Consider the following 27,143-nt stretch of genomic DNA (forward strand, 5'->3'; position numbering starts at 1 on the left):
GCCCCTCTGACCTGCCTGAGGCTCTGTGCCCGCTGCAGGCTCAGGAGCACAGGGCTGTGCCCTCACTGCCTCACTCTGTCACAAAAGCCTGGCCCCAGAGAGAGGCCTGTGGGGGCTGGGACCAGCTGGCAAATGCCCTGCTCTGGCTGGCCCCGTGACCTCCGGCAGGTGGCTCAACCTCAGCCGCCTCAAGGCTGTCGTGGGAGCCTGTGCGTGTGACATTGCTGGCTTGGGCCTTGGCGCACAGCAGGTGCTCCCGAAGCACCAGCCCGGACGAGGCTGCCCCGGTGCCTGAGCCTGGCGGAGAGCACCCTGCAGCCCCGACCCTCGCCGTGTCCGCGTCTGCACAAGGGGCCCTGGCCCACGTGTCCTCCAGACACAGAGCTTTGGGCAGCTCAGGCCTCAAAGGGGGAGCCACCCGGGCGGCACCGCCTCCCCGGTTCACCTGCCGGCACCTTATCTCCATCCACCGCCTCCAGAAAACCTCCCTCCCAAGCCGGCTGACTGAGACACAGGGGCCCGGCCTCGGGAGCCTCGCTGGGCTGACCGTGGGCAGAGGGCACCATAAGCCAGGTGGGGACTTCCCGGCACGCAGCAGGGAGGAGGCCTGCCTGTCTTAACGAGCAGCTGGTCTGGGCCCTGGGAGAGGCTGCTGGCCTTGAGTCCCGTGTCCCCAGGCCCAGGAAGCAAGTGGGCAGGGGTGACCTCCTCTGGCCTGACGCCGTAGGCCTGTTCCTTTCCTGCTGAGTTCGTGAAACCCTCAGCACCATTCACTCTTTCCCTGGTGACGGAGCCGGCGGCCAGGAGCGTGGAGGGTGGTGGTTGGGCGGTGGCCCGGGCCCCCTGCCATGGGCCACCTGGCATCCTATGCCTGCCGTAGGCACTGCTACCGCCCAGTGCCCTGCACCTGCCACTACCCTGCTGATGCCGCAGGCTCCCTGGATGGACCAAGGTTCTGTCCCTGCATGTCCCCCTTGGCCTACGGGCACCCTCACATGTCCACTCCCATGTCCGGGGCTCCCCAGCTCTCTGGGCTCCCGCCCAGCACAGGGAAGGTACCAGCCTCTCCTCGGCCTTGGGGCTTGGCACACTGACTGATGGCAGGGAGGCTGAGGCACAGGGCGGCCCTCCCATCTCAAGTCTCAGCTCTTCGCCTGCCTGCTCGGAGCTATGAACGTGGCCCCAAGGGGGACGGGGCCCTCCCCTCAACACGCAGACCTAGCACACGGGTCTCCTCTGCCGGCCCACAGTCCCTCCATCAGAGCACTGAGCCTGCAGGAACAGAGGCCACTAGTGTCGCTAGAAAACCCGGGCTGTTTATGTCTAATTAAGTGCGGCTGCCTGGGACGCCCGCACCCTCCGCCGTGGCCCCGGCACCACCCAGACCCACGGCAGGCGCGCCCCCCATGGGAAGCAGCTGAGGGGGGCTTGCCTCGGCCCTTCCTCCACGCCCCGCACCCCCACAGCCTGCGTGGCCTGCAGCTCCAGGACTCTGGGGCCAGGGCTGCCGGTGCCCCCGACCATCCTTCCCCACAGCTGCCAGCCTGGGGTCTGTCCGTCCAGGGGGCCGCCTGAGCCGAAGGCCCGGGGAGCCCCGCAGGTCCCTGGGCTGGTCAGAAAGGCGCAGAGCCTCTTCTGGAGTCTCGGGCCCTCCAGGCGACGGTGCGGCCCCCCAGGCGCCTTGCAGGGCCACCAAGCGACCCACTCTGCTGGCCCAAGGCAGGAAGGGAAAGGGGACCCTGGTGGCCTGACAGGAGGCCCCCAGTAGGGGCCTGACCTTTGGCAAGAGCATTGGTGGACGAGGGGCCCTGCATGTTCCCAGCCAAGTGGCCAGGGACCCCGAGGCCCCTACAGCTCCTCCGCGGGGATCAGCATCCTTTTCTCCACATTTCGGCTCTTCCTGCCCCTGCCGGAGCCACCGTCCGCGCCGGCGTGTGTGCTGGACGAGGGGTCCCTGGCCGGGCCGGGCCCACGGGCCTCGTGTGTGGCCTGCTGCGTGTACTGCTGGTAGGTGGGTGAGAAGTTGTGGATGGCGTCCTGCACGATGTCCTGCGGGCTCATGGTCTCCTTGAGGCCGCTGGAGATGCTCTGCATGGGAGCCGTGGGCGCTGCGGGCAGGCGGCGTGGGAGCTGGGGACGGGTGCTCCCCGCACCCGCCATCCTCCCGCCCACCCAGCCCTGCTCCCCGCCAGCCTCGAGGCCGCCAGCAGAGGGCGATCCCCAGAGCCCCCTCAAGCTCGCCCCGACCCCTGCCGGAGGCGGCAGAAGGGAGACCACCCTGGGCCGGCTCCCATCTTCTGTCCGCACTGGGGTGAACCCGTCACACCCTCGGCCACTGCCTTGACCGGTCCAGGCTCAGGCCATTCACTAGGGGTGCCAGCACCGGCCGGCCCCTGGCCTCTCCCGTTCAGGAACCTGGGTGGGGCCACCCAGGCGCTATCACCCCAGGGACCCAGATCATGTCCCTCCGAGCTCAGACCCCTGCCCTCGGCCCCTGCTGCCCGCCGGCCTGGGCTCTTCCCCTGGACCCCGTGCAGGTGAGCTACCCGTCTGGAGCTTGGTCCGCCCGTGGGCCTGCCTCCCTCCCATCAGGTCCAGGTTCCCAGAGCCTGTGTGCAGGCGAGGGGACAGAGACACGGGGCTGGGGGCCCCGCCTCAGGCCCGCACGTGTGAGGTTCCAGGTTGCCCCCCCCCCGGGGCTGGCAGGACCAGCTGTACCTGGCGAGTCCTCTTTCTTCTCCGAGTACACCTGGCAGGGGAAGGCGCAGCGCAGGGCGATGGAGGCGAAGAGCATCTCGATGGAGATGACGAAGTTCTGGTAGCCGGCGGCCACCGTGCCAGCCCCCACCTCGCTCCCGTCGATGACCTGGACCTCGGGGATGACCCCACACCTCTCCAGGATGGCCAGCAGCAGCCCTGGGGGCGTGGTGGCGGCCACTCAGGCACCTGCCCCGGACGGGAGGCTGGCCTTGTGGGCTTGGCGGGGGTCTGCAGGGCGCCTCCAAGGGTACGCGGGAACTGCCCAGGAGTCTGTCCTGACCTCTCCCTGGCTCCACCCCTCACTGTCCTCTAAAAACTGAGGGCTGGGAGCACCCAGAGCCCGGGACGGGGCCCCAGGGCCCCTCTGCGTGACCTCTCCCCCACAGCAGTCAGACCTGCACCATTTCCCCTGCGCCGGGGGCTTTATGGCCGGCAGCTGACAGGGCTGTGTTCCTGACCTTGCTACAGCTGGGGGCACCCGGGGACGTCTCTGGCCCCAGCCCTGCCTCGGCAGCCCCACCCACCCTGCCAGAAAGAGAGGAAGATGATGGCCTTGACGGTGAGGAACTTGAGGACGGGCTCAAAGGGCTGCAGGAGCTCCCTGGTGGCGAAGTAGAAAAGGAACAAGGCGTAGAGGGCCAGGCTGACGGAGGCGTTGTAGATGAGGGTGACATAGAGGTAGCCACTGTGGATGCTGGGGCAGGGGAGGTGCCGGGGTCAGGGCGGCTCCGCGCCCCCATGCCCCCCCACCCACACCAGCTTTGCCCCCAGCCGGGGCACCTGCAGGGACGCAGACCTGACCCTCCCTCAAGGCCAGCAGACAGGGCTGCGGGCAGCAGCGGGGGGCCTCCAGGAATCCCTCTATACGTCCCCAGGGAGCACTGGCAAGGACGCCAAGCCGTCCTCCCCACGAAGCTCCTCCCCAGGCCGGTCCCGGCTGCCCCGCCCACTCTACCTCCTGCGCATGCGCAACCACTGTGTGCGCATGCGTGTGAGAGCCTGTGTACCCACGTGAGCGCACGTGGGCATGGGCATGTGTGTGTGAGGGGTGCGTGCGACACAGGGGCACGTGCCAGGCGGAGCTTGGCTTCCTGGGCCCGGATGCCCTCAAATCCCAGCCTGGCTCTGTGGAGGGCAGGCGGCAGGTGGTGCCCGTAGCCCTGGGGTCCCAGGGCCCCTGTGTGACACGGAGCCCGCTCCTCTGGGTGTGTCTGCCCGAGGGGAGGAGGGGCAAGGGACGAGGCCTGTGCTGAGCCCTCTGCCGAGCCTGGCGCACCTCCCCTGGGAGCCCCCCATCCCTCCGCACCACAGCCAGGCCTTACTTGAAGTCCCCATCGTGGTATTTGCCGAAGGCCTGCAGGACGATGGTGGCCGCGGCCATGACGGGCTTCACGACGCAGAACTGCAGAGTGGCCTGGGGGTGGGGGAGGGCCCGATGGGCCCAGGAACCGTGGTGGTTGGGGGCAGCTGGCAAGAAGCCAGCCCCCAGCCCCCTGGGCAGTGAGGGGCGGTCAGGGGGCAGCCAGGGCGGGGTGGGGGGCGGGCACTCACCTGCTTGCAGAAGCGCAGAAACCCGATGGAGTAGGACATGCCCCGCAGGCAGCAGGTGCCGTAGACGCAGCTGGGCCTGGGGTGTGGGAGTCCCTGAGGCGTGTCCCCTGAGGACACGCCCCCAGACGAGCCCGGCTGCCCTCCCACCAGGACCTGGGGAACCCGGGGCTCTGGGGAGGTGCTTACCGGATGGGCTTTCCCCGAATCTCAGCCATGATGGCACTCTCGCCCCCCAGGTACTGGAAGCAGAGGCTCAGGAAGCTGTAAATGACGAAGGCTGCAGAGCAGGGGGGGTCACCAATGAGCCTGGCCTGCCTGCACGAAGGCTCCCCGACCACCCGGGACTCCCTGGCGCCCGCTGCCAAGGACCCTCCTCACGACGCTCCCAGCCCAGGTCTGGGACCACATGCCATCCCCAGTGGGTAGGCACCTTGGCCGACCTCCCTCCCGGGTCCAGGGCTCCTCCCCGCGCAGGTCTGGGAAGGCTCAGCGGTAGCCCCCATGCCACCTGGGAACCCGGGAGTCCTGGACCCTCCACGCGGGAGCCCCGGGCCCTCACCTTCGTAGCAGTCCCGCACGGAGTCGAAGTACACGTAGTACTGGTGGCCTCCCAGGAGGAGGAGGCTGAGCCAGGAGTCGAAGGCGTAGACGGGGACGATGAGGAGCAGGCGGATGATGTAGCGCTGCTCGTTGGGGACCGTGTAGGAGCGCAGGTGCAGATAGATCTGGGCGGGCAGAGCGAGGCGGGCTTGGGGGACGCAGCCCATGTACCCCCGAAAGCGTGAGGGAGCAGAGCGAACCGTCCTGAGCCCAGCCCTTAGCGGAAGCTCGGCAGTGGGAACACGCGTTCCCTCACGCATGCGCACCTTCGGTCGCTCCTTCACCGAGGGGCGCGCGGCCCCCAGCAGGGGCGGCAGGCCTGGGGAGCACGGGGCGGGGGGGGGGGGCATTAAAAGGGCAGGTGCCCTCTGACCTCTCTAGGGTCTGTTCTGTGGAACAGGCTGGTTCAGAAACAAAGCTACGGAGTCCCTATCGTGGCTCGGTGGTTAACAAATCCGACTAGGAACCATGAGGTTGCGGGTTCAATCCCTGGACTTGCTCCGTGGGTTAAGGATCCGGTGTTGCTGTGAGCTTTGGTGTAGGTTGCAGACGCGGCTCGGATCCTGCGTTGCTGTGGCTCTGGCATAGGCCGGTGGCTGCAGCTCTGATTAGACTCCTACCCAGGGAACCTCCATATGCCACGGGAAGTGGCCCCAGAAAAGGAAAAAAAGAAAGACAACAACAAGAAAAAAACAACAAAGCCAGGATCCATGTGCAAAGACATTCATGGTACAGACACACATGGGACCGGGCACGACTGAGGTGCGGCCCCACATAGGGCGCTCCTACAGCCAGTGAAAATGACGCCCCGAAACGCCAGGGCGGGGAGCCGTTCAGAGAATGCAACATGTCACATTAGGGGGACAAAGCAAGCGGGACCCAGGTGTGTCGAAGGGCAGGGTGAGGACCAAGGGAAAGACAGGCGGTGCCCGTTTCCACCCGTCGACCTTCCGACACCTGCCACGCTTTCTGCTGGGACACAAGAAGCAGTGACAGCGTCCTTGAGAGAAAGAGGCACCAGGAGCCAGGCAAACAGTCTGTGGTACCCAGCACCTCTGGAAGACTTCCTGGAGGTTCCGTGAGCGGAGGGGGAGCGGGCAGGCGCAGCACGGGGAGTGGCAGGGTAGCCTGGCATCAGGGACAGGCTCCTTATCAGGCAGCTGGTGCAGCGGGAAGGGCACGGCGTGACCAGCTCTCAGGAGGCGACATTCTGTTCCTGGGGCCGGCACTGCCAGGCTCGGTGGCCTTGGCCAGCCGCTGTCCTCTCTGGCCTTGGTCTTAAAAGTGAGGGTTGAGTCCTTGTCTGCCTCATTGGGCTCTGGGTGGATGGGCAGTGGGAGGGCCTCCGCCACGGAGGGCCTGGCCGCGGAGGTGGGCGTGGGAAGCAGGGTGGGCCAGAGAACTGCGCCCATCCAGGCGGTGGGCCCCAGGACGCTGGGCTACTGACACGCGGACACAGCTGGTCCCCAGAATTACAGAAGGTCGGGGCTGGACAGAGGGTGAAGCCAAGGCGCAGACTGTGGCTGAAACTGGGACTGCCTGTAGCCAGGGCTGCTCCTCCAACCGCATCCCACACCAGACCTAAGACCAGGCTGCCACCAGGAGAAAGGCATGGCTTCCATGCAACACATGTGCCCCAGCTTGTCCCGTCTCCAGGGCAGCTTCGTAAGACCCAGGGCAAATACTCCCTCCCCCAGGAAGGCCTCCTTGATGGCCCCAACAGGAAGGGGCTGCTTCCTCCCACCTGGCCCACCCTAACACACACACACACACACACACACACACACACACACACCTCCCCCATACACATTCTTTTTAAAGCTGCATCTGTGGCATATGGAAGACCCTGGGATGCGGTCGAATTGGAGCTGTAGCTGCTGGCCTACACCACAGCCATGGCAACACTGGATGTGAGTCGTGGCAATACTGGATCCTTAACCCACTGAACGAGGCCAGGGATCGAACCTGCATCCTCATGGACACTATGTTGGGTTCTTAACTCACCGAGCCACAGCGGAAACTCTCTAACACACTTATATATTATTCACCACACCTGGACACACACCACATGGCAGGTGGCTCTCACCAAGAAGGGCCTCTGCCCACTCAATCCCAACCCTGCCTTGGAAGCCCCTGGCCACCTGCTTTGTGGCCGGCCAGACGCCTGACTGCCTCCCCCCGCTCCGGGCTCCCCCTGCCAATCCAATCCCTATGACAGTGCCAGCCAAATCACCCACAGCTCTGCTCTCAGCTCCAGCAGCCCCCCCGGCCCCCCAGCACCCCTGACTCCCGTGTGAGGTTGAGGGCCCCTTTGTGGGTCCCAAGTGCCTCTGGCCCAGCTCCCCCTCGCTCACCGCCTCCCCAGGCCTGACCTGCTGTGCGCCCCCAGGTTACTCGTCCTCTGGCCAGCCAGACCCCTTCTGTCCCCTCTGAGGTCACTGCTTGCCGTCCCACCGCCCTGGCAGGGCCAGCTGGGGCCGGGCTGCGCCGGGGCCCACAGGGAGCAGGGTCCCGAGGGAGCAGAGGGGATGGCTCACCTGGTGGCCGGTGAGCACCAGGGCTGTCCACACGAAGATGCCCGAGACGCCGCGGGCCAGCAGGGTGCAGAGGAAGAGCTGGGAGGCGCCCCGGGAGCCGTTCCCCCTGTGGTCCTCCTGCGCCCCGGCTGGTGCGGCCGTGCCCGTGGGCGGGGGGCTGGGCTGCAGCCAGGTGGCCGACACCAGGGGGTTCCCCAGGAGCCCTGAGGCATGAGTCATCTGCTGAGGCAGAGGCGAGGGCGGGGTGAGGACAAAGGTACACGCAGAGCCAGGAAGCGGCCCAGGGCCCGCGGGGCGGGCCGAGCCGGGCTGTGCTGGGCTTTGGCCACTGTCCCCCGTGGGAGTGCCAGCTGACCCTTCTGTCCCCTTTCCTGGGCTCTGAGCAGACTTCAGCATGTAGGGGCCCGGCTTCAAGGCGTGGGCCCCGGGGCCCTCCTTCCCTGGGGTCAGCTGCCTGGGTGCAGACATGAGCTGCCCAACCGTGACCTGGGGTGCTGGGCCCACCTTTTGGGGGACCTCAGAAGGCCGGGAGCCCCTGTGGCTCTGGCAGCCGGGGTGTGATCCGGGAAGCAGCTAGATGGGCACCGCCCAGGCGGCACCAGAAGCAGGAGGACTGCATCCAGTACCCCCTGGACCTGCCTGACCGTCCGGTGCCCGACTTGGCCAGGGCCCTTGGCCACCCAAGCCTGCTTTCTAGCCCTTAGTGCCTGTTTTCTGCAGTCTGCCAACCTCCCGGGGCTCCAGTGACCTCTCTCCACCCACCCTGGAGGCTTCTGCCCCTCCCTGCAGCCACAGTCACAGGGCCCAGCGCCTACCTCGCAGTCAGGAAGCTCCCAAGCCAGTCCCGGGAGGCCCGGTCTCCTGGGAAGCCTGGCCAGTCATTTGTGTGGCCACGTGGCCCCCACTGAGGGTGGGGCCAGGCTACTTTCTGGAGGCTGTGCCAGGTCTGGGGAGGGGCGGCCAGCACCCCACCTCCCAGGTGGCCCACCTGAGCTGCCGGCCGGCCGAGGGGAGGGGCGGAGGGGGAGAGGGAGGAGCGGAGGGCTGTCCCCTCCCCCTGACACTCGACACCTTCCCCCGCTGTTTGCTGGCAGCAGCTGGCTCCCAGGAACCTGCTGGCCGCCAGGTGCCCTCACCTGCCTGCACCAGGATGCCAGGCAGCTGCTTCCTGGGCCTGAGACAGATGGGAGGGGTCTGCAGTGGGTCAGGGTGGGCTGTGACTGTGCCATGGGCACTGGCTTCCATGTGGGGTGATGAAAAGTTCTGGAAGGAGACAGGTGGCAGTTGCATGCCATCAAGGGTGTATTAAATGCCACTTTAAAATGGGTAAATTTTTTTTTTTTTTGGCTGCATCCAAGGCACATAGACGTTTCCGAGCCAGGCGTTCCCACAGTGGCTCAGCAGTAATGAATCCAACTAGTATCCATGAAGACTCGGGTTCAATCTCTGGCCTTGATCAGTGGGTTAAGGATCTGGCGTTGCTGTGCGCTGTGGTGTAGTTTGCAGATGTGGCCTGGATCTGGCGTGGCTGTGGCTGTGGTGTAGGCCGGCGTCTGTAGCTCCGATTCAGTCCTTAGCCTGGGTGGGAACTTCCGTATGCTGCAGGTGCGACCCTAAAAGGGAAAGAAAAAAAAACCACAAAAGAAGTTTCCGGGCCGGGGATCGAACCCATACCTCAGCAATGACCTGAGCCACAGTGGTGGCGACACTGGGTCCTTAACCCACTAGGCCACCACAGAGCTCCACAAACGGATAAGTTTATTATGAGAATTTCACCTCAATTACAAAACCCCAGTCCCAGCAGGTGCATTGGAAACACTTGTGCTCTTTCTGCCAGGGGTGAGCGGGGGTGAGTGACCTGCCTGGGGCCCCGGCTCGCCTGCCCCGTGGCCACAGGCCCTGGGAAGGCACTCAGCCGCCCGGCCGTTCTGAAACTGTCAGGGTCCCTGTCCTTTGTGCCACCCGACCCTCCTCGCAGCCCTGGGTCATGGGGTCAAGACCCCTTTTAGAGGTGGGAGTCAGGGGCTCCCACGTGCCCAGCATCCCTGGGGGGGCTTTCGGGCCCTGGGGCGGACTGCCTGCTCCCCCACCCCTCTGCCCACACTGTCCCCCAGGGAGGCCCCCGGACCTGTCATGGTCCTGCCTCAGACGCAGCCGCAGGACCTGACACCCCGCACGGAGCCCCGCCTGGAGCCCTCTGTGCCCGCTTTCTTCTTGACCTGCCACCTCAGATGTCCCCTTCTCTCTCCCATCACCTCTTTAAGTTCCACAGGGGTGTTGGGAACCTGGTGCCCAGCCCAGTCCCGGTCTGGGGCCCGGGGAGCGAGTGTCTGTCCCTGAGGGCCACAATGCCTGGATCTGCAGTCCTGGCTGCTCAGGCTGCACGTCGTGAACCAGGGGCTCCCCTACCTTCTCTGGCTCCCTGACCAGGTTGCTCCAGGGGCAGCCGCAGCGCTCGGCCCTCTGCCGGCCCCTTCACCTCTTGGGGCCTCCAGCCCCTCCCTGGGGTAAGGCATGCAGGCTCCTGCAGCCCTAGGGCCTGGGACAACCCCCCTTGCTCTGGCCCGAGCTCGGGGGACGGCCCCTGGCCACAGGGCCCAGACCCTGGAACAGGGCCACATACCAGGCACAGCCTGGGAGCGAGCAGGAGGCCCGAGAGCGGGTAGGGTGTTGCTCCTCTGGGTCAGAGGGAAGAAGCTGGCTGAGCCGAGCCTGGGCACAACCAACAAAGGGTACCAGGCCTGGGGAGACAAGGGGTTCAGCGCCCAGGTCCTGGGAAGGGTCAGAGAGGGGCCACCCATGGGGCTCTCTGGCCAAGTGAGGCCCCGCCCCTGGTGGCTGGTGTCACCCACTCAGGAGAGGTGGCCGGGCCAGCCGGGCCTGATTTCCCTGCCTGGGGCTGGACGCTGACCAAGCCTGTCACAGGACAGACCTGCCTGACCGGATGCGAGTGGCCGAGGCCCCTGACTGCTCTTCTGCGTGACCAGGTGACTGGGCTCCTGGCAGCTCCGCCAGGCTGCGGGGGGCTGAGAAGCCATGGGCCAGCCACAGACCTCGCCACCCTGGGCCCAACATCTGCCCTCGCTCCAGTGACCTCATGCCCGTGGCCCTTGGCCTCGATGTAGGCACCAAACCTCCTTCTAGGCTGCCACTGTGCCACCCGGCATATGGGGACATCTCTGGTGGCTCCCGGCCCTTCGCCCCCACCCAGGCCCCTTCAGCAGCAGAGGGCTGCATGCCCCAGCTGGCAGAGACAGGGCTGGGGCCAGGGCGGGGGAGTCCTGTCACCCACGTCCCCAGGGTGCTCTGGCTGTGCCCTGGGGCCCTCTCCCACTGCTGCCCATCAGATTTGCAAATGGGCTTTTGTTAACGCTCACGCAGTGGCCACTGACTCAACCAACACCCACCACGGCCCGGGGCGCCTGAGGTGCCTGGAGGGGGTCCCCCTACTCCCCTGCCGGCTTTGGATGTTGAGTCCCAGACTGGCCGACTGGCGCCTGGGGACCCCGAGACCTCTGCGGGACGTGGGCTGCATCCTCCCCACTCTAGTCTGGGGAGTCCTCATGTGGAAACCTGCCTCCTGGTGGCCGAGGTGCCAGTTCCTGCCCTGGACGGGACGCTGAGGCCCAGACCAGGAGGAGCTGGGACCCTGGCCTGGCCTCTCACTGTCTGTGACCTTGGGCCAGCCATGGGCCTCTCTGAGCCTCAGTTGCCCCTGGTGACCGAACGGCCACGTGTAGCAGGTCAGCCCTGCCCCTGCCCTGGCCGCTCCTCTCAAAGGCCGCTGCAGGCTGCTGCCGCTGGGCGAGCTCAGTGTGCTGTCCGGCCAGCGTGGGGGGGCTTCCTCTGCTCCGGGGCTCGGTGGGACACATGTGGGGCCTCAGGGCCTTTGATCCCTTTCTCCCATCCCTGTCCTGCCCACGCCTGGCCGAGTCCCTCCCTGGGGCCTATTGCTTCAGTTCCCAGTGGGAACCTGTGACTCCCAGGGGCCTGTCCCTACCTGCCCGTCGCCCCAGAGCCAGCTGCCAACCCTGGGCGCGTACCTGGGGGGCATCCTTCCCTGGGTGCTGGCGCAGGGATGTGGACACAGGCCTGGCCTGGCCAGTGACCCCTTTTGCTCAGCAGGTGGCATCTCGGGGCCTGGCAGGGGCAGCGCCTCTGGGGAGGAGAAGGGGCAGGGGATGGAGCAGCTGCGAGGCTCAGAATTTCAAGCTGTGGGCGTTCTTCTCCAGGAGCACACGGCCCGGGCCGGGACACCACAGCTCCCTTGTGGGGGCACACACGGGCACACACACACAGCTCACCTCCCTGGTGGCTCCCTCGGCGTCTGGCCAGGCCCCTTGGGCAGCTCTGCGCAGGCCTCTGGGCCCGAGTGGGATGGCCGGGGTGTCCGGCCGCGGAGCCGGGCCTCCAGGCCTCTGCTGTTACCTCCTCACAGCGGTGAGGGCAAGTCCCAGATACTGTGGCTCCTGGGGAACCGCCGGCCTTGCCCCCCGACCCAGCAAACTCCTCCCTGCCGCCTGCCCCGTCCGCCCCGCCAGGCCTGCCCTACCTGCCCGGGAGCGGCCCACACCCTCCCCAGGCCCTGCCCAGACGTCCTCCCTCCCACCTTCCCGCCGGCCACCGAGTCCCGGCGTGGATCCCGTCCGCACAGCTGGCCTCGTGGCTCTGGGTGGTGGCACCTCCCCAGCACATCTGCGTGGCCGGCAGCTGGTGCCCACAGTGAGGGTTTAACGGGGTGTCGCAGTGTTGGCCGCCCATCCACCCTCTGTTCACGTGGCTGCACCTCTTTTCCTTGGTCCCTTCCCCTCGACGGTCGTGCATCAGGGAGCCCCACTCCCAGCCACGGACGGGCGGCCGCGCGCTGAAGGCTTTCCTGGGCCGAGAACGGCAGCCCTCTGCGTGGGCCAGGGATGGCTGTGGGCTGCGGTCCCTGGCCAGCAGGTGGGGGTGCTGTGGCTCCCATCCCCACCTCTTCCACCTGTACGGTCCCGAGCCTCAGTCTTCCTGTCTGTGAAGGGGGCTCATGCCCCTTGGAGCACCACCTTGGAGCTGGTGTTCCTGGGTTTCTTTTGCTTGGAGACCTCGCTCCTGTTTCTCTCCCTCCCCTTCCAGCAACATCTCTCCCAGTACAGCCCCGTCCTACCTCCTGTCCACAGGAAACGGGGCCCTGCACGCCTTCTCGAGGCCCAGGCTCGGGAGGTGGGCAGCCTGGTCCTGGCCATCCGGCCGGGGAGCAATCCCTGGCTCCTGAGTATCTTACTGGAGAGACACTCAGCCTGCAGAAGACTGTCTGCCACAGGTGTCACAGGTGCGAGGCAGCCACCACTCCTGCCTCTGCCCTGCACCTTCCTGGGGACCCACAGGAGAGCGTGTCCCCCTCAAAATGTCCCCAGACCTGGGCTCGTTTCTGAAAACTGCCCTGCCTCCCAGGGGCCTCCCATTGCCTCATAACCCTTCTGGAGTCTAAGTCCCTATGTCCCGCCCCATCCCACACAGGCAGCATCCATCCTCTGACTCCCCAGATGACACGGTGCCTCTGCAGCCACTGGCCACGCGGCCCCGCCTGCTGTGAACTGGCTCTCAGTGATCCGGCCATCAGCCTCGTCACCCCTCTCCTCATGTCCACGTTCACTCCAACGCACGAAACCAAGTAGCCGAGGCCAGAGCACGCAGCCAGTCCCTGGAGGCTGCTGCCCTGTCCCACAGGCTCGTTGTCAGGTGGGTCCAGGCTCTGTCAACCCCAGATGAGCTGCTGCTCCGACTAATCACCAGGAGCGCGTCCTCCCGGCCTCTGGCCTCCAAAGGTACCCACTCGCCCTGGACTCTGAGCCGGAGCCGCAGGCTCACGTCCACTCAGGAAACAGAGTGAGAGGGAGGGCCCCTTGGGGTTCCCTGCCTGCGGCTCAGCAGAAGACCTTGTGGCTCCAAGGGTGTGGCCTTGAAGAAGGGACCCTCAGCCACCAGTCCGGGCGGCGGGGCGGGCACAGCAGCCCCACGCTCATTATTTACGTTTGGCTGTCAAGCGCCAGACGTCTAATTACAGTTTGACGGCTGGGTAAGCGCCATGCACAGCCTTTCCAACCAAGGAGCAGCCACCTCCACCAAGCCCAGAGCCCTGCCCGCGGGGAGCACGGCTTTACAGACGGCCTCCCTGGAGCACGCGTCTCCTGTGCTGCAAGAGCTGCGTGCTGAGCACCGCGGGCAGCAAAGGCCAGGCGCCTTCTCACAGAATTGCCTGTGCTGATTTAGGAGGCAGAGCAGAGTGCCGAGGCCCTGGCTGAAATGTTGGCAGCCTCTGGTCTCAGGCTGTGTTTCCTAAAAGCCAGCAGACAGCTTCGGGCAGCTGGAAACAAGATGGACTCAGGAAGGCGCTGGGGACCCTGGTTTCAATTATACGTCAGTTACCACGCCACCTGCCACGCCGGCAGCCGGGCGACAGTAAAATTAACAGGGGCCCAGGTGTGTCACATCCCGGGGCCACTGCCGATCGCCTAGGGGTGAAGAGTGACTCGCCCTGTTCTTCTGAGCCTCAGTTTCCTCCAGCGCCTACCTGCCTCTTAAGGGCAGCCACAGGGACTCAGATGATCCGGTCGCTGCCCGGGCCTGGCTCGCTGGAGGCCTGGCACGGAGGCTGGGTTGGAGCCAGACAGACACACAGAGGACCTGCCTTCAGTGCTGACAAGGAAGACGGCTGGCTACTTAGAAAAGGAGCCAAGAATGAGCGTCACTGAGGGGCTGGGTGACAGGTGACCAGCATGGACCCTGGGCCCTCTGCCCGGTTCAAATCCCAGCTCTGCCGCGCAGTGGCAGCTGTGCCCGTTTCCTCGTCTGACACGTAGATGACAAGAGCAGCGGCCTCACTGGGTCATCGTGAGGGCTGGCTGCGTCACCAGGACTGCACGAAGGGCGGCCCAGAGTCTGCTCACGGGTGGGCAATGTGAGCCAGTCGTGCTGTGCGTTTAGGGGCCAAATCTGAAAACCAAAGCTGCAAACTGGAACTTAGCCCCAGAGCGGAGCCTACCTGTGGCTCAGGGTCCCTGCTGGCCTGTTTCCAGAAGCATCTAACTTCTGGATGACAAGCGTGCTTAGCCACAGCTTGGTACCGAGCGGAAGCTTCTGATAGAGCTTTAACCTGTTCAGGGATGCTGCCCTGCCCTGCCCTGGGCCCAGGGGGCGTTTTCCAGGAGCCGGCCCCTCCCTTTACTGTGGCCGTGCCCACGGCCCCTCACCTGCCGTGGCACACATCACCTCTGGGGTCCTCGCACGTGGACAGCCCTTTCCCTCCCTGCCAGCGGGTTGGCTCCTTTCTGGCCTGAAGACTAGCATCTGTCCAGGCCCTTCAGGGGGCAGAAGCCAGGCAGGATCTTCCCAGAGGGAAACGGTGGTGAGCCAAGCAGACGGGGAGGTGAAGGCTGCGGAGCCGTCAGGTGGCAGTAGGAGTCTGCCTGGGGAAGCAGAGAGGAGGGGACGAAGCTGTCTGAAGTCCCCGAGGCAGACTTGGCCACCCAGGAGCCAGTGTCTCCCGGGATGGATGTGCCCATTTCCCTGGTGTGGGGTCGGGTCCCCGGTCCCTCAGGCTCCCTGCAAGGTGCCTTCTCATGCAAGCATCGGCACCCCCTCTGGGACATCGGGCAGAGGCCCACGTGGGGCTCCCCGGCTGTGCTGATGCCGAGGCTGTCCGTCACCCCAAGGCTGCTGTGCACCTGCGGGTTTGTCCAACCGTGTCTCGTCTCTGGGCTGGACAGCGGTGAGGCCTCCGAGTGGGCAGAGCCCCAGGAGCCCCCGGCAGGCTGCTGAGGGAAGGAGCGCCCTGAAGACCGCTTCCCTCCGCCAGTTCCTCTCCCCTGGGACCAGCGGTCTGGTCCTTCCGGTGCTTGGCAGGGGTTTCTCAAACCAGACTCAGGATTTCAGGGGCTGTTGGTTCTAGGAGAAACCCAATAAAAAGACCCCTTTCTAGGCTCATGAACACACAGCTCCACCTCCAGTTTTCTTAAGAAGTCAATGCCAACCTCCCAGTTTCAGGATCCCCGCGGCTCTGCTTCCAGACCGACCTTGGCTCCTACCTCAACTCTCCTGTCCCCCCCCACCCCCCGTTCTCACGAGACAAAGGGTCAAACAGAAACGACCCTGGTCGCTGAATGTGGAGGGATGAAGGAGCCCAGATGGGTCCCCGGCTGCCCTTTGTCACAGGCCTGGGAGGCCACAGGCTGCCTTCCACGTGGACACGTCACCCTGAGGTCAAGCCCCAGGAACATCTCCAAGGGGCAGACCCCGCGAGCCCTGAAGCCCTTCAGCCCCCTCACTGGGCTCAGCGTCCAGTCTGAGGCCTCAGCACACACAGGCCCTCCCAGCCCTTGGGCCTCCCAGCCGGCCAGCTTCCCATGTCCCGGTCCCGGCCTCTCTGGAAGTGAGGCGCCACCTAGCCTGCCCCCCCCGCCACCTGACCCCCTCCTCCTGGGGTATATGTGTCTGGCCCCAGCTTTCAAGGATGTGGCTCCGGAGGCCAGGGTACCAACCAGCAGTCCGGGGACCGGGACGCTCAGAGAGGCCACAGGCAGAGGAGCAGGATGAGGCTGTGGGCTTCAGGCCGAGACCACCACAGCGGATTTACGCCGCGCGACAGCAATGTCTCAGCACCGTCATGAAAGACAGTGAAGTACTGTGAAATGTGCATTTATGTTTAATAAGACAAACATCTCCCCCAACAAATGACCTGCACATTGAGGGCCATGACTCATTCCGTCAATTCTCAACTACGTGCCACTCTTTGGAGCCGGAGAGAACCGCTCACAGCTCTCCTAGGACACCTTCGGCTCTCCTCCCTCCGCTGGGGGTGTCAGCCTCCAAACCAGTCGGCCTGAGAGGTGCACGGTTCTGCCGGTTTCAAGGGCTAAAGCCTGAGGACGCGCCTCCTTCCGACTGAAGGAAGGTCTCCAGAGCCTCCAGACGGTGTCTGAGTTTCCGCTTGGTCCTGACGGGCAGCAGGAACGGCTGCCCCAGGGTCACCACACCTGGCACGTCCGGATCACCTCCTTCAGGGCCGTCACTCCCTCCATGCTCTTGTCCTTCACGGCCATGGCGAGGAGGACTGCTCTGTTTCCAGCTTCCTGAGACACAAATGCCACCAGGTTCTTTGCAAAGACATGGATGAGAGGCTGGTGAGGGCAAAGAGAGAAGACCATTTTAACTGCGAGAAATCGCTTGTCTTCTTCTAAATTAACTTTATTTTACATTCCTCAATGGGTTTTATTACATTTACAGTTGTGCGATGATCCTCACAGCCCGATTTTACAGCATTTCCATCCCAAGCCCCTGCCCGCCCCTGACCTGTCTCACTTGGAAACCATAAGCTTTTCAGTCTGTGAGTCAGTATCTGTTCTGCAAAGAAGTTCACTGTGTCCTTTTTTTTTTTTTTGTCTCTGTAGGGCCGCACCCGTGGCACATGGAGGTTCCCAGGCTAGGGGTCCAACTGGAGCTGTAGCCACCGGCCTACACCACAGCCACAGCAATGCCAGATCCGAGCCTCGTCTGCGACCTACACCACAGCTCACGGCAACGCCGGATCCTCAACCCACGGAGCGAGGCCAGGGATCGAACCTGCAACCTCATGGTTCCTAGTCAGATTCGTTTCCACTGCGTCCCAACGGGAACGCCCCATTGTGTCCTTTTTTTAGATCCCACATGTAAGTGACAGTATTTGAGGTTGGCATCTCACCATCTGCCTGACTTCACTTGGCGTGATAATTTCTAGGTCCAACCTCTTTTCTTCTTAATGCCTTCCTTCCTAGTCCCCCTGAGGAACCCGGCCTGGCTTCCAACCATTCAGTCACCACCTGGTAAGTTCAGTGTGACAGTAACTCAGGTTCAAAGAGACTCAGAGCACTCCAGCCATAAACGCACTGCTAAGGAGCATCATTAAACTTGTCCCCTTCATGCTTTCTGGTTCCTCTGTCTCTTCCGGCGATTTCTGCTCTGGAAGGACCCCTGAAAGTCTGCAGAGGCAACCTGTCAAGGCTCACAGATGGTCTTTCCAGAACGAAGCATGCACAACCAGTCATTACCATAATGTATTATGACAGGGTCAAACTGAAGGGAGGCCTACATCGCAAAATCAATACCTCCGCCTGTCTGCAGGATAAAATGCTGATGGGCTGGAAGCAGCAGCCACCAAGGGCAGGTGGACGCCGTCAGACGCAGAGAGGCCCCGGAAAATGCTGTCGAGGGCTGGCGGCGGTGGGTGTGGGGGGCGTCTGCCCAGAGATGCTCCCCATGCGTATTAACAAATTATAGCCACCGGGCTCCCGCCCCCATCCCTTTACCTCGTCCTGCCCGAGAAGGACTTTGGTGGTGAGCACAGGCTTGCTGATGTCACTGGTCATGCTGCTGGATTCCAGGGAGACCAGGGTACCCATTTTCCCGAACTGGGTCACCACCACCAGGATGTGACTGCTGAAGGCTGTGCACACCACCTGGGTAGGGACGCCACACACTACGGCAGTCGTCTGTTTCGACATCACCAATGGTTTGCCTTCCATGGTTGGGTCTGTCCAATGGCCCCTTCAGCTTGTTAAGAATAAAGAGAGTAAATCAGCATCAGATGGCCTTGGGGCTCCAGAGTAAGTACCATTTGGCATTAAAACAGAAATACAAGTGGGCACATTCAAAAGCCTGTATCTGTTAACCCTTACAGGCCTCATTTGCCCGAAACTTTCCAGATTCATTGACTAGACACACTTGTTTACATAAACTAGCCAGGCAAAGGAGGCAGGATGTCAAAATATGCTTTCCTTTCCTCTTCCACGCGCTTGGGGCCCCTGCTGTTAAGCATCACTGTGACCCCACCCCATCCCGAGGCTCTGAGTCCTGGGGCCCTCGGTGGTGCCAGTGCCGGGGGTTGGGGGGGGTGAAGGGCTGAAAGCGCCGCAGGTGCAAAAGCCAGGCCAGAGCAGGTGGCCACGCTCCTGCCGTCCCTCCAGTCCGCCCACTGAGGTTCCGTTTTCTGCACTTGGGAAAACCACCGGCCCCACAGGAGAAGCAGCACGTCCCCAAGCCAGGAGGCAGATGGCGACCGTGGCTGGGGCGCCAACCGTGGGGGCGCCCGCCCGCTCCTTCCCGCTCCCGCCTCCTCGGCCCCCTACCCTTCCTGCCGCCCGCCATGCCGCCCGCGCTCACCAGGCCGCGCCCGGAAATGACGCAGGTGGCGGCGCGGCCGCGCCCCCTAAGGCCCCGCCCCGCCCTCGAGCGCCAGACCCGCCCGCGGGCTCTGCGGCCCGCGCCGGAAGTGCAGCCCGCAGGGCTTCCGGTCGCGCCGGGGCCGCTGGGCTCTGAGGTGCTGGGCTGCCCGCCCGCCAGCAGCGACTGGCTGGGCACCGAGTCGCGCGAGGGGCTGCGGCCGCAAGCTCAGGAGCGCAGCCTCCAGCTTCTTCCCAAGGGCGGTCTCGCCCTTCGGCCCCTCGGCCCCTCAGCCCCGCAGTAGAGCGGCCTCCGGCTTCTCCCCAGGGGCGACCTCGGGCGCTTCTGACGGCGGCCCTGCTCCTCTGTCACCGGGGAGCCGCAGTGGGGCCCCTGGCCCCTTGGCCGTGGGTTCCAGGACGCTGCTGCAAGCACAGGGAGCTGAGAGAAAACCAGGGCTGGACCGCAGTTAAAGCGCTGCAAGCGGGTTCCGCCCGGGGCGGTTCACAGAGGGCGCAGGAGACCCCGGTGTGGAGCCAGGATCACCCCACACACGGGGGGGCGGAAAAGAAAGGCGCCCCCCCGAAAGCTGAGCCTTACGTTTCGTGTGGCCCACAAAGCTGAGGACCCAAGCCTGGGACCCAGCATCTCCTAACTGGGAGCCCGCTCCGTAGAGGTGAGGCAGGAGCCAGGACCTCCAGGCGGTTCCGCGGCAAAGACCAGGTAGCTGGCACGTGGGGAGGTCGCCGTCAGCTAAGGAACCAGACACCTCTAGGAATTGAGTGCTTGGAGTTCCCGTCCTGGCGCAGTGGTTACCGAATCCGACTGGGAACCGTGAGGTGGCGGGTCCGATCCCTGGCCTCGCTCCGTGGGTTAAGGATCCGGCGTTGCCCTGAGCTGCGGTGTGGGTCGCAGACGCGGCTCGGATCCCGTGTTGCTCTGGCGTAGGCTGGCAGCTACAGCTGCGATGAGACCCCTAGCCTGGGAACCTCCATATGCTGCAGGAGCGGCCCGAGAAAAGGCAAAAAGACAAAAAAAAAAAAGGAATTTAGTGCTTCTCCGTGGGGGGGGGGGGCGGGTGATGCAAAGTCTGGGCTCATTCGCATCAACCCCGAGTGACTTCAGCTTTCACGGCCTTCGTCCTCTGGGTGCACCGTTGTGTGGCTGTAATGTGACAGCTTGATGGCCGCAACATCCTTTCTTCACCGATCTGTCGCGCGTGTTCGAAACCACAGGAGCCAGTGGGAATTTACAGCCGAGGAACAGCGTCGGGTGGGGGGGGTGGGAAATTACGACGCGGAAACCTCTGGGTGGGGGGGGCTGGGGTTTGGGGCTTCTAGCCAAGGAAACCTGGTGGGATTCTTGCTCAAGGCCGGCCAGGTATCAGACCACCTGGGGGGATGAGGACGTGATTACCCATCAGGGTATCACAAAAGCCCCAAAGTGGAGGCCTCGCTGGAGGCGGGTTGAGAGCAGCTGGAGTCGGGTCTGGGGTAGGGGAGAGTCTTCGGCAGCATCCTCTGCCTGGCGGTGGCAGAGGCCTTCGAACCCCTCCAGGTGGTGCCAGGGCCTCCGCCCGCGAGAGCCCATCTGGGGCATCCTGGTCCCTCCCGGGGAGTGCTCAGAACAGCTCCCGTTTATCTGGCCCTTCGTGTGTGCAGGCGTTGTTCTGAGCGCGTCAGACGTCGTAACTCTTGATCTAAACAACCCCAGTATCGAGACCTTATCGTCCTCATTGTAGAGACAGGGCGTTCGGGCTGAAAGAACCTGCCCAGGGTCACGGAGCTGACGAGGCTGGGTCTGGACTTCAGACCTTTACCCTTGATGGCCGGTCTTGTGACTCACGTGCTCGGGCACGGGGGAGAGGCGGGACCGTGCTGCCCTGTCGCAGGATGATTTCTGGTTCCTGCCAGGCCTTCTGCACCCCCTCCCCTTCTCCAAGCTGCAAGTTGTAGTGGCGGCGTCGGCTGTTTGGGGGCGGGCGGGGGGGGGGTGTCTTGTGCTGATACTGCAATGATTTGAGCCGTGAGCCTCTTCCTTAGGGGCTTAACACCGGTCCACCCGGCACCCTCAGAAGCCTATCTGCCTGGCTTCCTGCCAGGCCTGTCAAGGCACGTTCCCCGCCCAACCCCTGCCTGCCTGTCCACATCACTTCACCCCTTAGGGGACTTCGGCTTCCCCCCGGTCCTCACTGCCTTTCCTCGTGATTTAATGACTCCTCGTGCCAGACACCTTAAGTCCAATGAAGCATGCTCCTTCCCCAGTGATTTCTGGGGGCCTAACAGGAAAAGGCATCCATACAAAACAGTATCGAAATAGACGTAAAACCAAGAGGAACCTTGTTTTTGACACTGGCCGCCAGTTCACAGAGGGAAAGATGATGAGTTTCGTGGTTCCAGGCCTCAGGAAGGAAACATGTCAGTCTCTCAGGAGAGTCTAAGTTTTGTTGGTTCTAAATTTAAACACACGTCCACCCACACACCCCCCAAAAGCCACCTGCCAATGTATTGCCGGTGTGAAACCTTTAAAAGGTTCCTTTACTTTTATTCGCCAATTCACGTGTTCTCTCTCTGTAGGCAAATAGATGCAAGAAATATGCCTCCCCCCCCCCCAAGACAACCTCCCTCCTGAAATAAACGTAGCACTTTTTATAAAAGGGATCCCGGAGGACCCAGTGGATGATGGCTTGAGGGCCCTGTGGCTGGTTTTGGTGTAGACCTTTGATAAAGACGGAGTTGGGAGGAAACCAGGTGGGGTCATCCTGGGCCGGGGTGACGGCCGTGCAGGCAGGTCCTTCCCGGTGGCCTAAGTGGCTGTGTGGGCAGAACCCCCGCGCTTAGACTCTCGGGGGAGGCACTTGCTGCTGGCCACCGACTGCGCTCCAGTGGGAGACGGGGATTTAGCTGGAAAGATCGTGGGAGTGAATTCACTTAAAACAGGCACCCGTCGTAAGCACGTCAGTCGTGGGGCAGAAGCGTTTGGGAATTTATGGTGGAAAAGAAAAAGGGGGGGGTTTTGAATTTGTCTCGAAGGCGCTTCGGGTGATGGCTAGGCCGTTCTAAGTCGACTTGGAGAACCAACAGAGAATTAATCAAGTGTCGACGTGGCAGGGGCATCATTTTTCCAGCCCCCTGTGTGCCGGCCTCCGCAGCAGTCTTCACAGGACGGGATTCTCTCGGCTCCCTCGCAGGGCGGAGCCGTCGGGCCGAAATCTCCAAGGGCACCGTCCGTCTCCCGAAGCCTCTCTTAACCCTCTGACACTCAGATCCCTGCGGGCTGACGTACCGTCCCGTCGGGAGCCTCGTCAGCATCCTCGTCCTCGGATGCCTGCCCGGCCGGCCCTGCCAGGCCCTCCGCCGCCCGCTGGCCAAAGGTCCTGGGCTAGATCCGAACATCTCCCAGTGTGACACGTGTGGCCTTTCCAAAATCTCACATCTTTGGTGCGGTTTGTAATTGGAGTGGAGCCCGAGCAGGCACATGGGCTCTGTGTGAGGACGGTCTGTTTTCTTCGGCCACCTCATGCCTGCGGGCACCCAAGGCTTGGAGCGGCTTGGGCACGACGTTGGTCTCCGGGTCTCAGGGCCTGCCTGCGTCTGGTAGGCACAGTGTCCCTCTCCGTTTTGCGAGACGTGGGAACAGGTGGAAACGTTTCGTTGTGTGCGTGCCAAGCAGGCCTCTTCTCTGGGCTGGTCTTCTGAGAGCAGCTGGGGGGCGGGTGGGTGGCGAGCCCGTCTGTGAGGCAGGTGTTTTATTACGTTCAGGTCACAGATGTTTTGGAAGGAGTGAGGGAGGCCGTATCCACTCGGGTTTATCTCAGGTGTTGGTGGCAGCCGCCTGTGTGACACCATTTCTGCCCGAAGAGGAGCACAGACAGGTTCCAAGAGCTGGACGAGGCACCCGACTTCTTTCGCCTCCTCTTAGCTCAGTGGTCCTGTTCTCCTTCCTCCGGGTTGTGATAAAATCGCCAGCCTCTGCGCCTCGCTCGGTAGCTTTCCTTTCCCAGGCTTCCCAGCAAGATGCCAGGATTGAGTCTCCTTGGACCCACCCGGGTCACGTGCCTGTCTTTGGCCCCATCACTGCCTGAAAAATCAGTTAATGTGAAAGTAGCCTCCCCTGCATCCGGGAGTTTAAAAAAAACACGTCTAAATGTCCGTCAAAGCAGAGACCCTAAGCGGAGACTACGGGATGCCCCGAGCGCCCGCTCTCCCGGCCCCTGGAGCCCGCTCACCTCCTTTCTCTTCCCCTGGCGTCGCCCGTCCTGCCCGTTGCCTGTGCGCGGCTCCCGCTCTTGCCTCGTGTCCACCCTTCCCTCCGATCTGCACCCCCGCAGTGCTTCGCTCCTTTTGGAGAAACCAGTTCTTGCTCGGTAACTGGGGGATGAAACGACAGGGCCTTGGCAGAAGGGCCTCCTTGAGGGCTTGACACCTGCAGCGCGTCCCATTAAGCTTCCTCCGCTTCAGAGTCCTGCGATTCCACTGGCGAGACCCCGCGCCCGGCCCCCACCCTCGTGGGATCCGTGGCCCCAAACCTCCCGCACGCCAGCCAGGCCTTTGCAAGGAGCAGGACGGCCGGGAGGAAACCCCTCCGCCCTGGTCCCCTGCTGCCCCTGGCGGGTCTGGGGTCCGAGCAGCCGTGACGGACGCGAGGGTCCTGAGGCCCTAACGCCACACTCCCGTCTCTGGAGGAAAGGGACGACCCGGAGGCGAGGTCTTGCTGTCGCAGGACGTACGTTTATAAGCAGGCGCGAGAGCAAAAGGCCAAGCCCAGCGAGCACCATCAGCCAGAGGGCCGCCTGCACGTCCCACCCCCGGCCAGCCTGCGCTGGGGGCTAAGGGTCTCCGTGCTCTGCGCTCCGTGGTTTTACCCCCGGCCTGGACCCCAGCCCTCTTTGCCGCCTGTGGGGTGGGACCTCCTCTTGCGGGGTGGCGCGCCACCGTCGCGTGTGTGGCACGGCTTCTGCGCTCCACGGTCGCAAAGGCCCTTGAATAAGTAGCAGCACGGAAATAGACACGGTTCTGACCGGGGCCGGGGGGGGGGGGGGCTCCATGACGTGCAAACGACCTTCACCGTAGCCAGTTACCTAGAGAAGGAGCGGGAACGCTTCATTTTTTACATACGAGGGTTATCCACGTTGAGGGAGGAGACAGGGTAGAAAGATTAAAGGCACCAATGAAAATCACATATTTTATTACAAAAACAAAACCCTGGGCCTACGTGAAATTCCAATTTTTCCTGAGGGAAATTAATGAATACCAGTTCATAAGGGTCCAGGGAGCAGTTCATTCGGAAAGGAAATAAATCCTCTTCCCAGGGAGCGGTTTCAGATGGTTTCCCAGCGCAGGGTCAAAGGTGAAAATATCATTTTTCCGGGGAGGCCGCAGGTGTGCCCTCTCGGGACAGGCGAGGGCCTTGTGACCTAGGGACGCCCTGAGCTTTGGAGTTGTGTGTCAGCGGGAGCATTTGTATTTAGCATCAAACAGGACACACACACACACACACACACACCTGCTTGTGGACCTGATCTCAGCAGGGCACAGAATTGAGAGTTTAGCTTGTCACTGTTTTCTGCAGAACTTAGTCATGCTCAAATATTACAATCTTTTTGTTCTTAGAATGAGGCTTTCTGCCCTCGTTAGAAATAATGAAAACTGCCTTGTACTCACATCTTACACTATTTGTTTAGTTCTTTAATAAATGAAACCTTAATCCATGTACAATTTCTGAAAGCCTTTCTTTCAATATTTTAAGAAGTTATTTCCCCTGATAAGAAGCCGTCTCGTGGCCCCTGCCGCTCTGCGTGGAGGCTGGTTATCGTTCTTGCTCTTTTCTCTTACAGGAAGAGGACAGAAAGCCAGAGAGCTGCACGTCACGGGGCCTCGATATATGTTTGTCCTACTGGACCACAGTCAAGTTGGCACATAAGGTGCGCACAGGTCAGGATGAAGTGGAAAGAAACGCAAGCCTGCCTGGGCCCTGGCACGAACTTGCTGATGACCTTCGGCAGTTCCCTTCCCCTCTCTGGGCCTCTGTTTCCGCACCTGTAAAATGGGCCTCCAGGTGCCTTTGATCCAGTCCTCTGGGCTCCTGCCCCGGGTTGGGGATGGTGCCACAGAGAAAGAGGGAAAGGCCTGGGGGAGGGAGCTGGAGGTGGTTTTGTCTGTGCAGGAGGGAGTAGCGTGGGCTGGGAAGGGCAAAGGCAGACCCCCCCCCTTTCTGAAGGCCCGTTCTGGGGCTGGGGACCGGACTGGGGGCTTGGACCACAGGGAGGTTCTAAGAAGGCAGTTTGGGCCCAGCACGGGGGCTCTCTGACCACGAGGCCTTCTGTGGGAGGTGGCGAGCGCCCTGCGGGGGCGGTGTTGAGACCAGGCAGTCCCCCCGGGAGGACCGGACTGGGGCTGACTCGGAGTTCTGAAGGCCCTTCCAAGTCCAGGTGTCTGCCGTCCTCAGGACCACAGGCGGACGCGGCTCAGTCCTGTCCGTATCTTAGGCAAAACTCACAGCGCACTGAGACCAGACCGTGCCAAGGGCTGCCAGGAACTGGGAGCAATGGAACGTCCCTGTGCTACTGCCAGGAATGCTGAGCAGTGCAGGCACTTTGAAAAGCAGCTTAGCTGCTCCTTATAAAGGTGACCACACACCTGCCGTCTGACTCAGTCGTCCCATCCCTAGAGGTTTGGAATGAACGAGAAGTCTGTTCACACTGGAACCTGTGCGGGAAGGTTTCTAGCGGCGTTCTTCACAGAGCCCCCAAACCGAATTCAACCCAGATGTTTTCAGCAGGTGAATGGGCGAGCAGCCTGGGGTACATCTGCGTGGTGGAACACTTCTCTGTGATAAAAAGGCAGGGGTGACCTGTGCACGTGCCGGCGTGGGCCAGTCTCAGAACCAGCACAGCCGCTGCAGGAGGACAAGCACGCAGGGCGGCTGCTCTGTGAGGTGCTCCCGTGATGCTCTGGGAGAGGCAAGGTTACGGACCAGGGGTTGCAGGGTGGGGGTGGGGAGCAGGCCGGAGTACAGCCGGGGGACCCCGGGGGAGGTGGGTCTGCTGTATCTTGGCTGTGACAGTGGTTACAGGATGGAGCCTTTGTCGACACTTGGAACTGTACGTCCTGGGAGAACTCTAAGGTGTGTAGGAGAAGAACAAATAACAGACAATAAAAGTGGCAGAAATGGTAGAAAGCTGCATCCCTGACCCAGAGCAGGGGCTTACTTTAGGTGCAGGCCCATCGCCCCCGTCAGGATGGCCGATGTGAGTTCGTGTCACTCTGCGCGTGTACAGAAGCAAGTGCGGGCACGGATGTGGAGGAGGTGGAGCCCCGTGCGCTGCTCCCGGGAATGTAAAACGGTGCAGCTGCTGTTCCTGCGTCCACCCGAGGGCATTGAAAGCAGAGGCGCAAAGAGATGTGAGCGTGTGCGCCACATTCACAATAGCGTGGCTCCCTGAAGCCAAACGTGGGAGCAACTCGATGCCCATTAAGGGATGAATGGAAATGCCGTGTGGGACATCCGCGCCGTGGGACATCCTTCAGCCTTAGCGAGGAAGGAGCTCTTGACACCTGCTGCAACGTGGGTGACCTTTTAGAATAGTGTGCTCAGTGAAACGTGCCTGCATAGGTGCTGGGGGGGGGGGTTCCAGGGGCCCTGTCCTGTAGCCCAGAGGGGAGGCAGACCTGGAACCAGGAATGACAGGCATGGTGACCACCTTGGGGGGGAGCAGGGTGGGCCTGGTGGGGGCCAAGTGCCGAGGCTCTTTGTGCCTGGGTGCTGCCGAGCCCTCCTCAGGAAGCTGCAGCTTAGCCGAGTCCCGCCTGATGCTTGGGAGCTGGGCAGGTGAGGATGGGACGTGTGTGGAGCTTGGAGGTCTTGGGTTCACTTCTTTACATCTAGGCCCAGGTAACCTGAGTCTTAGTTCTTTTCTTCTTTCCTCAAATGCCGTGTTGTTGTTGTTGTTGTTAGAACAGTGATTTGTTCACACCCTGAATATCGCCGGAGGAGAGGGGTCGAGTGTGAAGGAGCCTCTGTCCACAGCAGATGCCGCCAGAGTCCTGCCCAGGTGCCCTTGCCTCAGCCCCGCAGCACGCACGGATCTGCTTGCCACTGCCTGGGCCGGCGTGCCACTGCTTGGGATTGTCCCTGAAAGCTCTCAAGTCACTCATCCGTCCATCCGTTCTTTCTTCCATCTGTCCATCCTTCCTTCCATCCTTCCCTCCGTCCTTCCTCCCGTCCTTCCTTCTTTCCTTCCTTCCATCCATCCTTCCTTCCTCCCGTCCATCCTTCCGTCTGTCTGTCCTTCCTTCCTTGCATCCCTCCTTCCGTCCTCCCTTCCGCCCTTCCTTCCATGCGTCCATCCTTCCTTCTGTCCATCCATCCATCCATCCATCCATCCGTTTTTCCATCTCCTTCCTTCCACCCACCCGTCTCTACATCTCTATCCATACCTTCATGCTTCCATCCACCCAGGGGTGAAATGTGTGCTTGGTTATTCACTCAATAAACATTGTCTGAGAGGAGCTGATCTCA

At 62.7% G+C, this 27,143-nt stretch overlaps 2 protein-coding genes and 1 long non-coding RNA gene across 8 annotated transcripts; 1 reads left to right on the forward strand and 2 right to left on the reverse strand.

The window, feature by feature from the left end:
* Positions 1–1,298: 1,298 nt before the first annotated feature.
* Positions 1,299–11,901, reverse strand: TMEM184A (transmembrane protein 184A). Of its 3 annotated transcripts, none has more exons than XM_047779403.1 (9): positions 11,753–11,901; positions 7,449–7,667; positions 4,871–5,036; positions 4,498–4,588; positions 4,312–4,387; positions 4,083–4,174; positions 3,285–3,454; positions 2,719–2,916; positions 1,299–2,108 (listed from the first exon to the last, which is right to left on the reverse strand). In XM_047779403.1, exons 2-9 carry the CDS (start codon positions 7,665–7,667, stop codon positions 1,849–1,851), a joined length of 1,272 nt encoding a protein of 423 aa, XP_047635359.1. In that variant the 5' UTR covers positions 11,753–11,901; the 3' UTR covers positions 1,299–1,848. The 3 variants fall into 3 exon arrangements, with proteins under 3 accessions (XP_047635359.1, XP_047635357.1, XP_047635358.1); XM_047779401.1 differs by lacking the exon at positions 11,753–11,901 and adding an exon at positions 8,264–8,491; XM_047779402.1 differs by lacking the exon at positions 11,753–11,901 and adding an exon at positions 8,264–8,491 and having other exon boundaries at positions 7,449–7,670.
* A 4,207-nt stretch (positions 11,902–16,108) lies between these two features.
* PSMG3 (proteasome assembly chaperone 3) lies at positions 16,109–18,633 on the reverse strand. The gene is made up of 3 exons (XM_047779410.1): positions 18,590–18,633; positions 17,771–18,014; positions 16,109–16,606 (listed from the first exon to the last, which is right to left on the reverse strand). The coding sequence occupies exons 2-3, from the start codon at positions 17,984–17,986 to the stop codon at positions 16,454–16,456; spliced, it is 369 nt and encodes a 122-aa protein (XP_047635366.1). The 5' UTR covers positions 17,987–18,014; positions 18,590–18,633; the 3' UTR covers positions 16,109–16,453.
* A 117-nt stretch (positions 18,634–18,750) lies between these two features.
* On the forward strand, positions 18,751–26,829 carry LOC125126982 (uncharacterized). 4 transcript variants are annotated; one of them, XR_007134837.1, is made up of 3 exons: positions 18,751–19,346; positions 24,460–26,189; positions 26,580–26,829. It is a non-coding gene; the product is annotated as an uncharacterized LOC125126982 (long non-coding RNA). The 4 variants fall into 4 exon arrangements; XR_007134838.1 differs by having other exon boundaries at positions 26,585–26,829; XR_007134839.1 differs by having other exon boundaries at positions 24,460–25,589.
* The last annotated feature ends 314 nt before the right edge of the window (positions 26,830–27,143 follow it).

Source organism: Phacochoerus africanus, chromosome 5, assembly GCF_016906955.1.
Source record: "Phacochoerus africanus isolate WHEZ1 chromosome 5, ROS_Pafr_v1, whole genome shotgun sequence".
NCBI lineage: Eukaryota > Metazoa > Chordata > Mammalia > Artiodactyla > Suidae > Phacochoerus > Phacochoerus africanus.

What these genes read in the sequence shown, in the direction of transcription:
- TMEM184A (XM_047779403.1), bottom strand. Translation starts at nt 7,667, where the DNA reads ATGACTCATGCCTCAGGGCTCCTGGGGAACCCCCTGGTGTCGGCCACC. An exon ending in ATTCGGGGAAAGCCCATCCG is followed by an intron (nt 4,388 to 4,497) that starts GTAAGCACCTCC and finishes CCCACACCCCAG; the next exon opens with GCCCAGCTGCGTCTACGGCA. An exon ending in TACCACGATGGGGACTTCAA is followed by an intron (nt 3,455 to 4,082) that starts GTAAGGCCTGGC and finishes CCCCTGCCCCAG; the next exon opens with CATCCACAGTGGCTACCTCT.
- PSMG3 (XM_047779410.1), bottom strand. Translation starts at nt 17,986, where the DNA reads ATGGAAGGCAAACCATTGGTGATGTCGAAACAGACGACTGCCGTAGTG. An exon ending in TCCTTCTCGGGCAGGACGAG is followed by an intron (nt 16,607 to 17,770) that starts GTAAAGGGATGG and finishes TGCCCTCACCAG; the next exon opens with CCTCTCATCCATGTCTTTGC.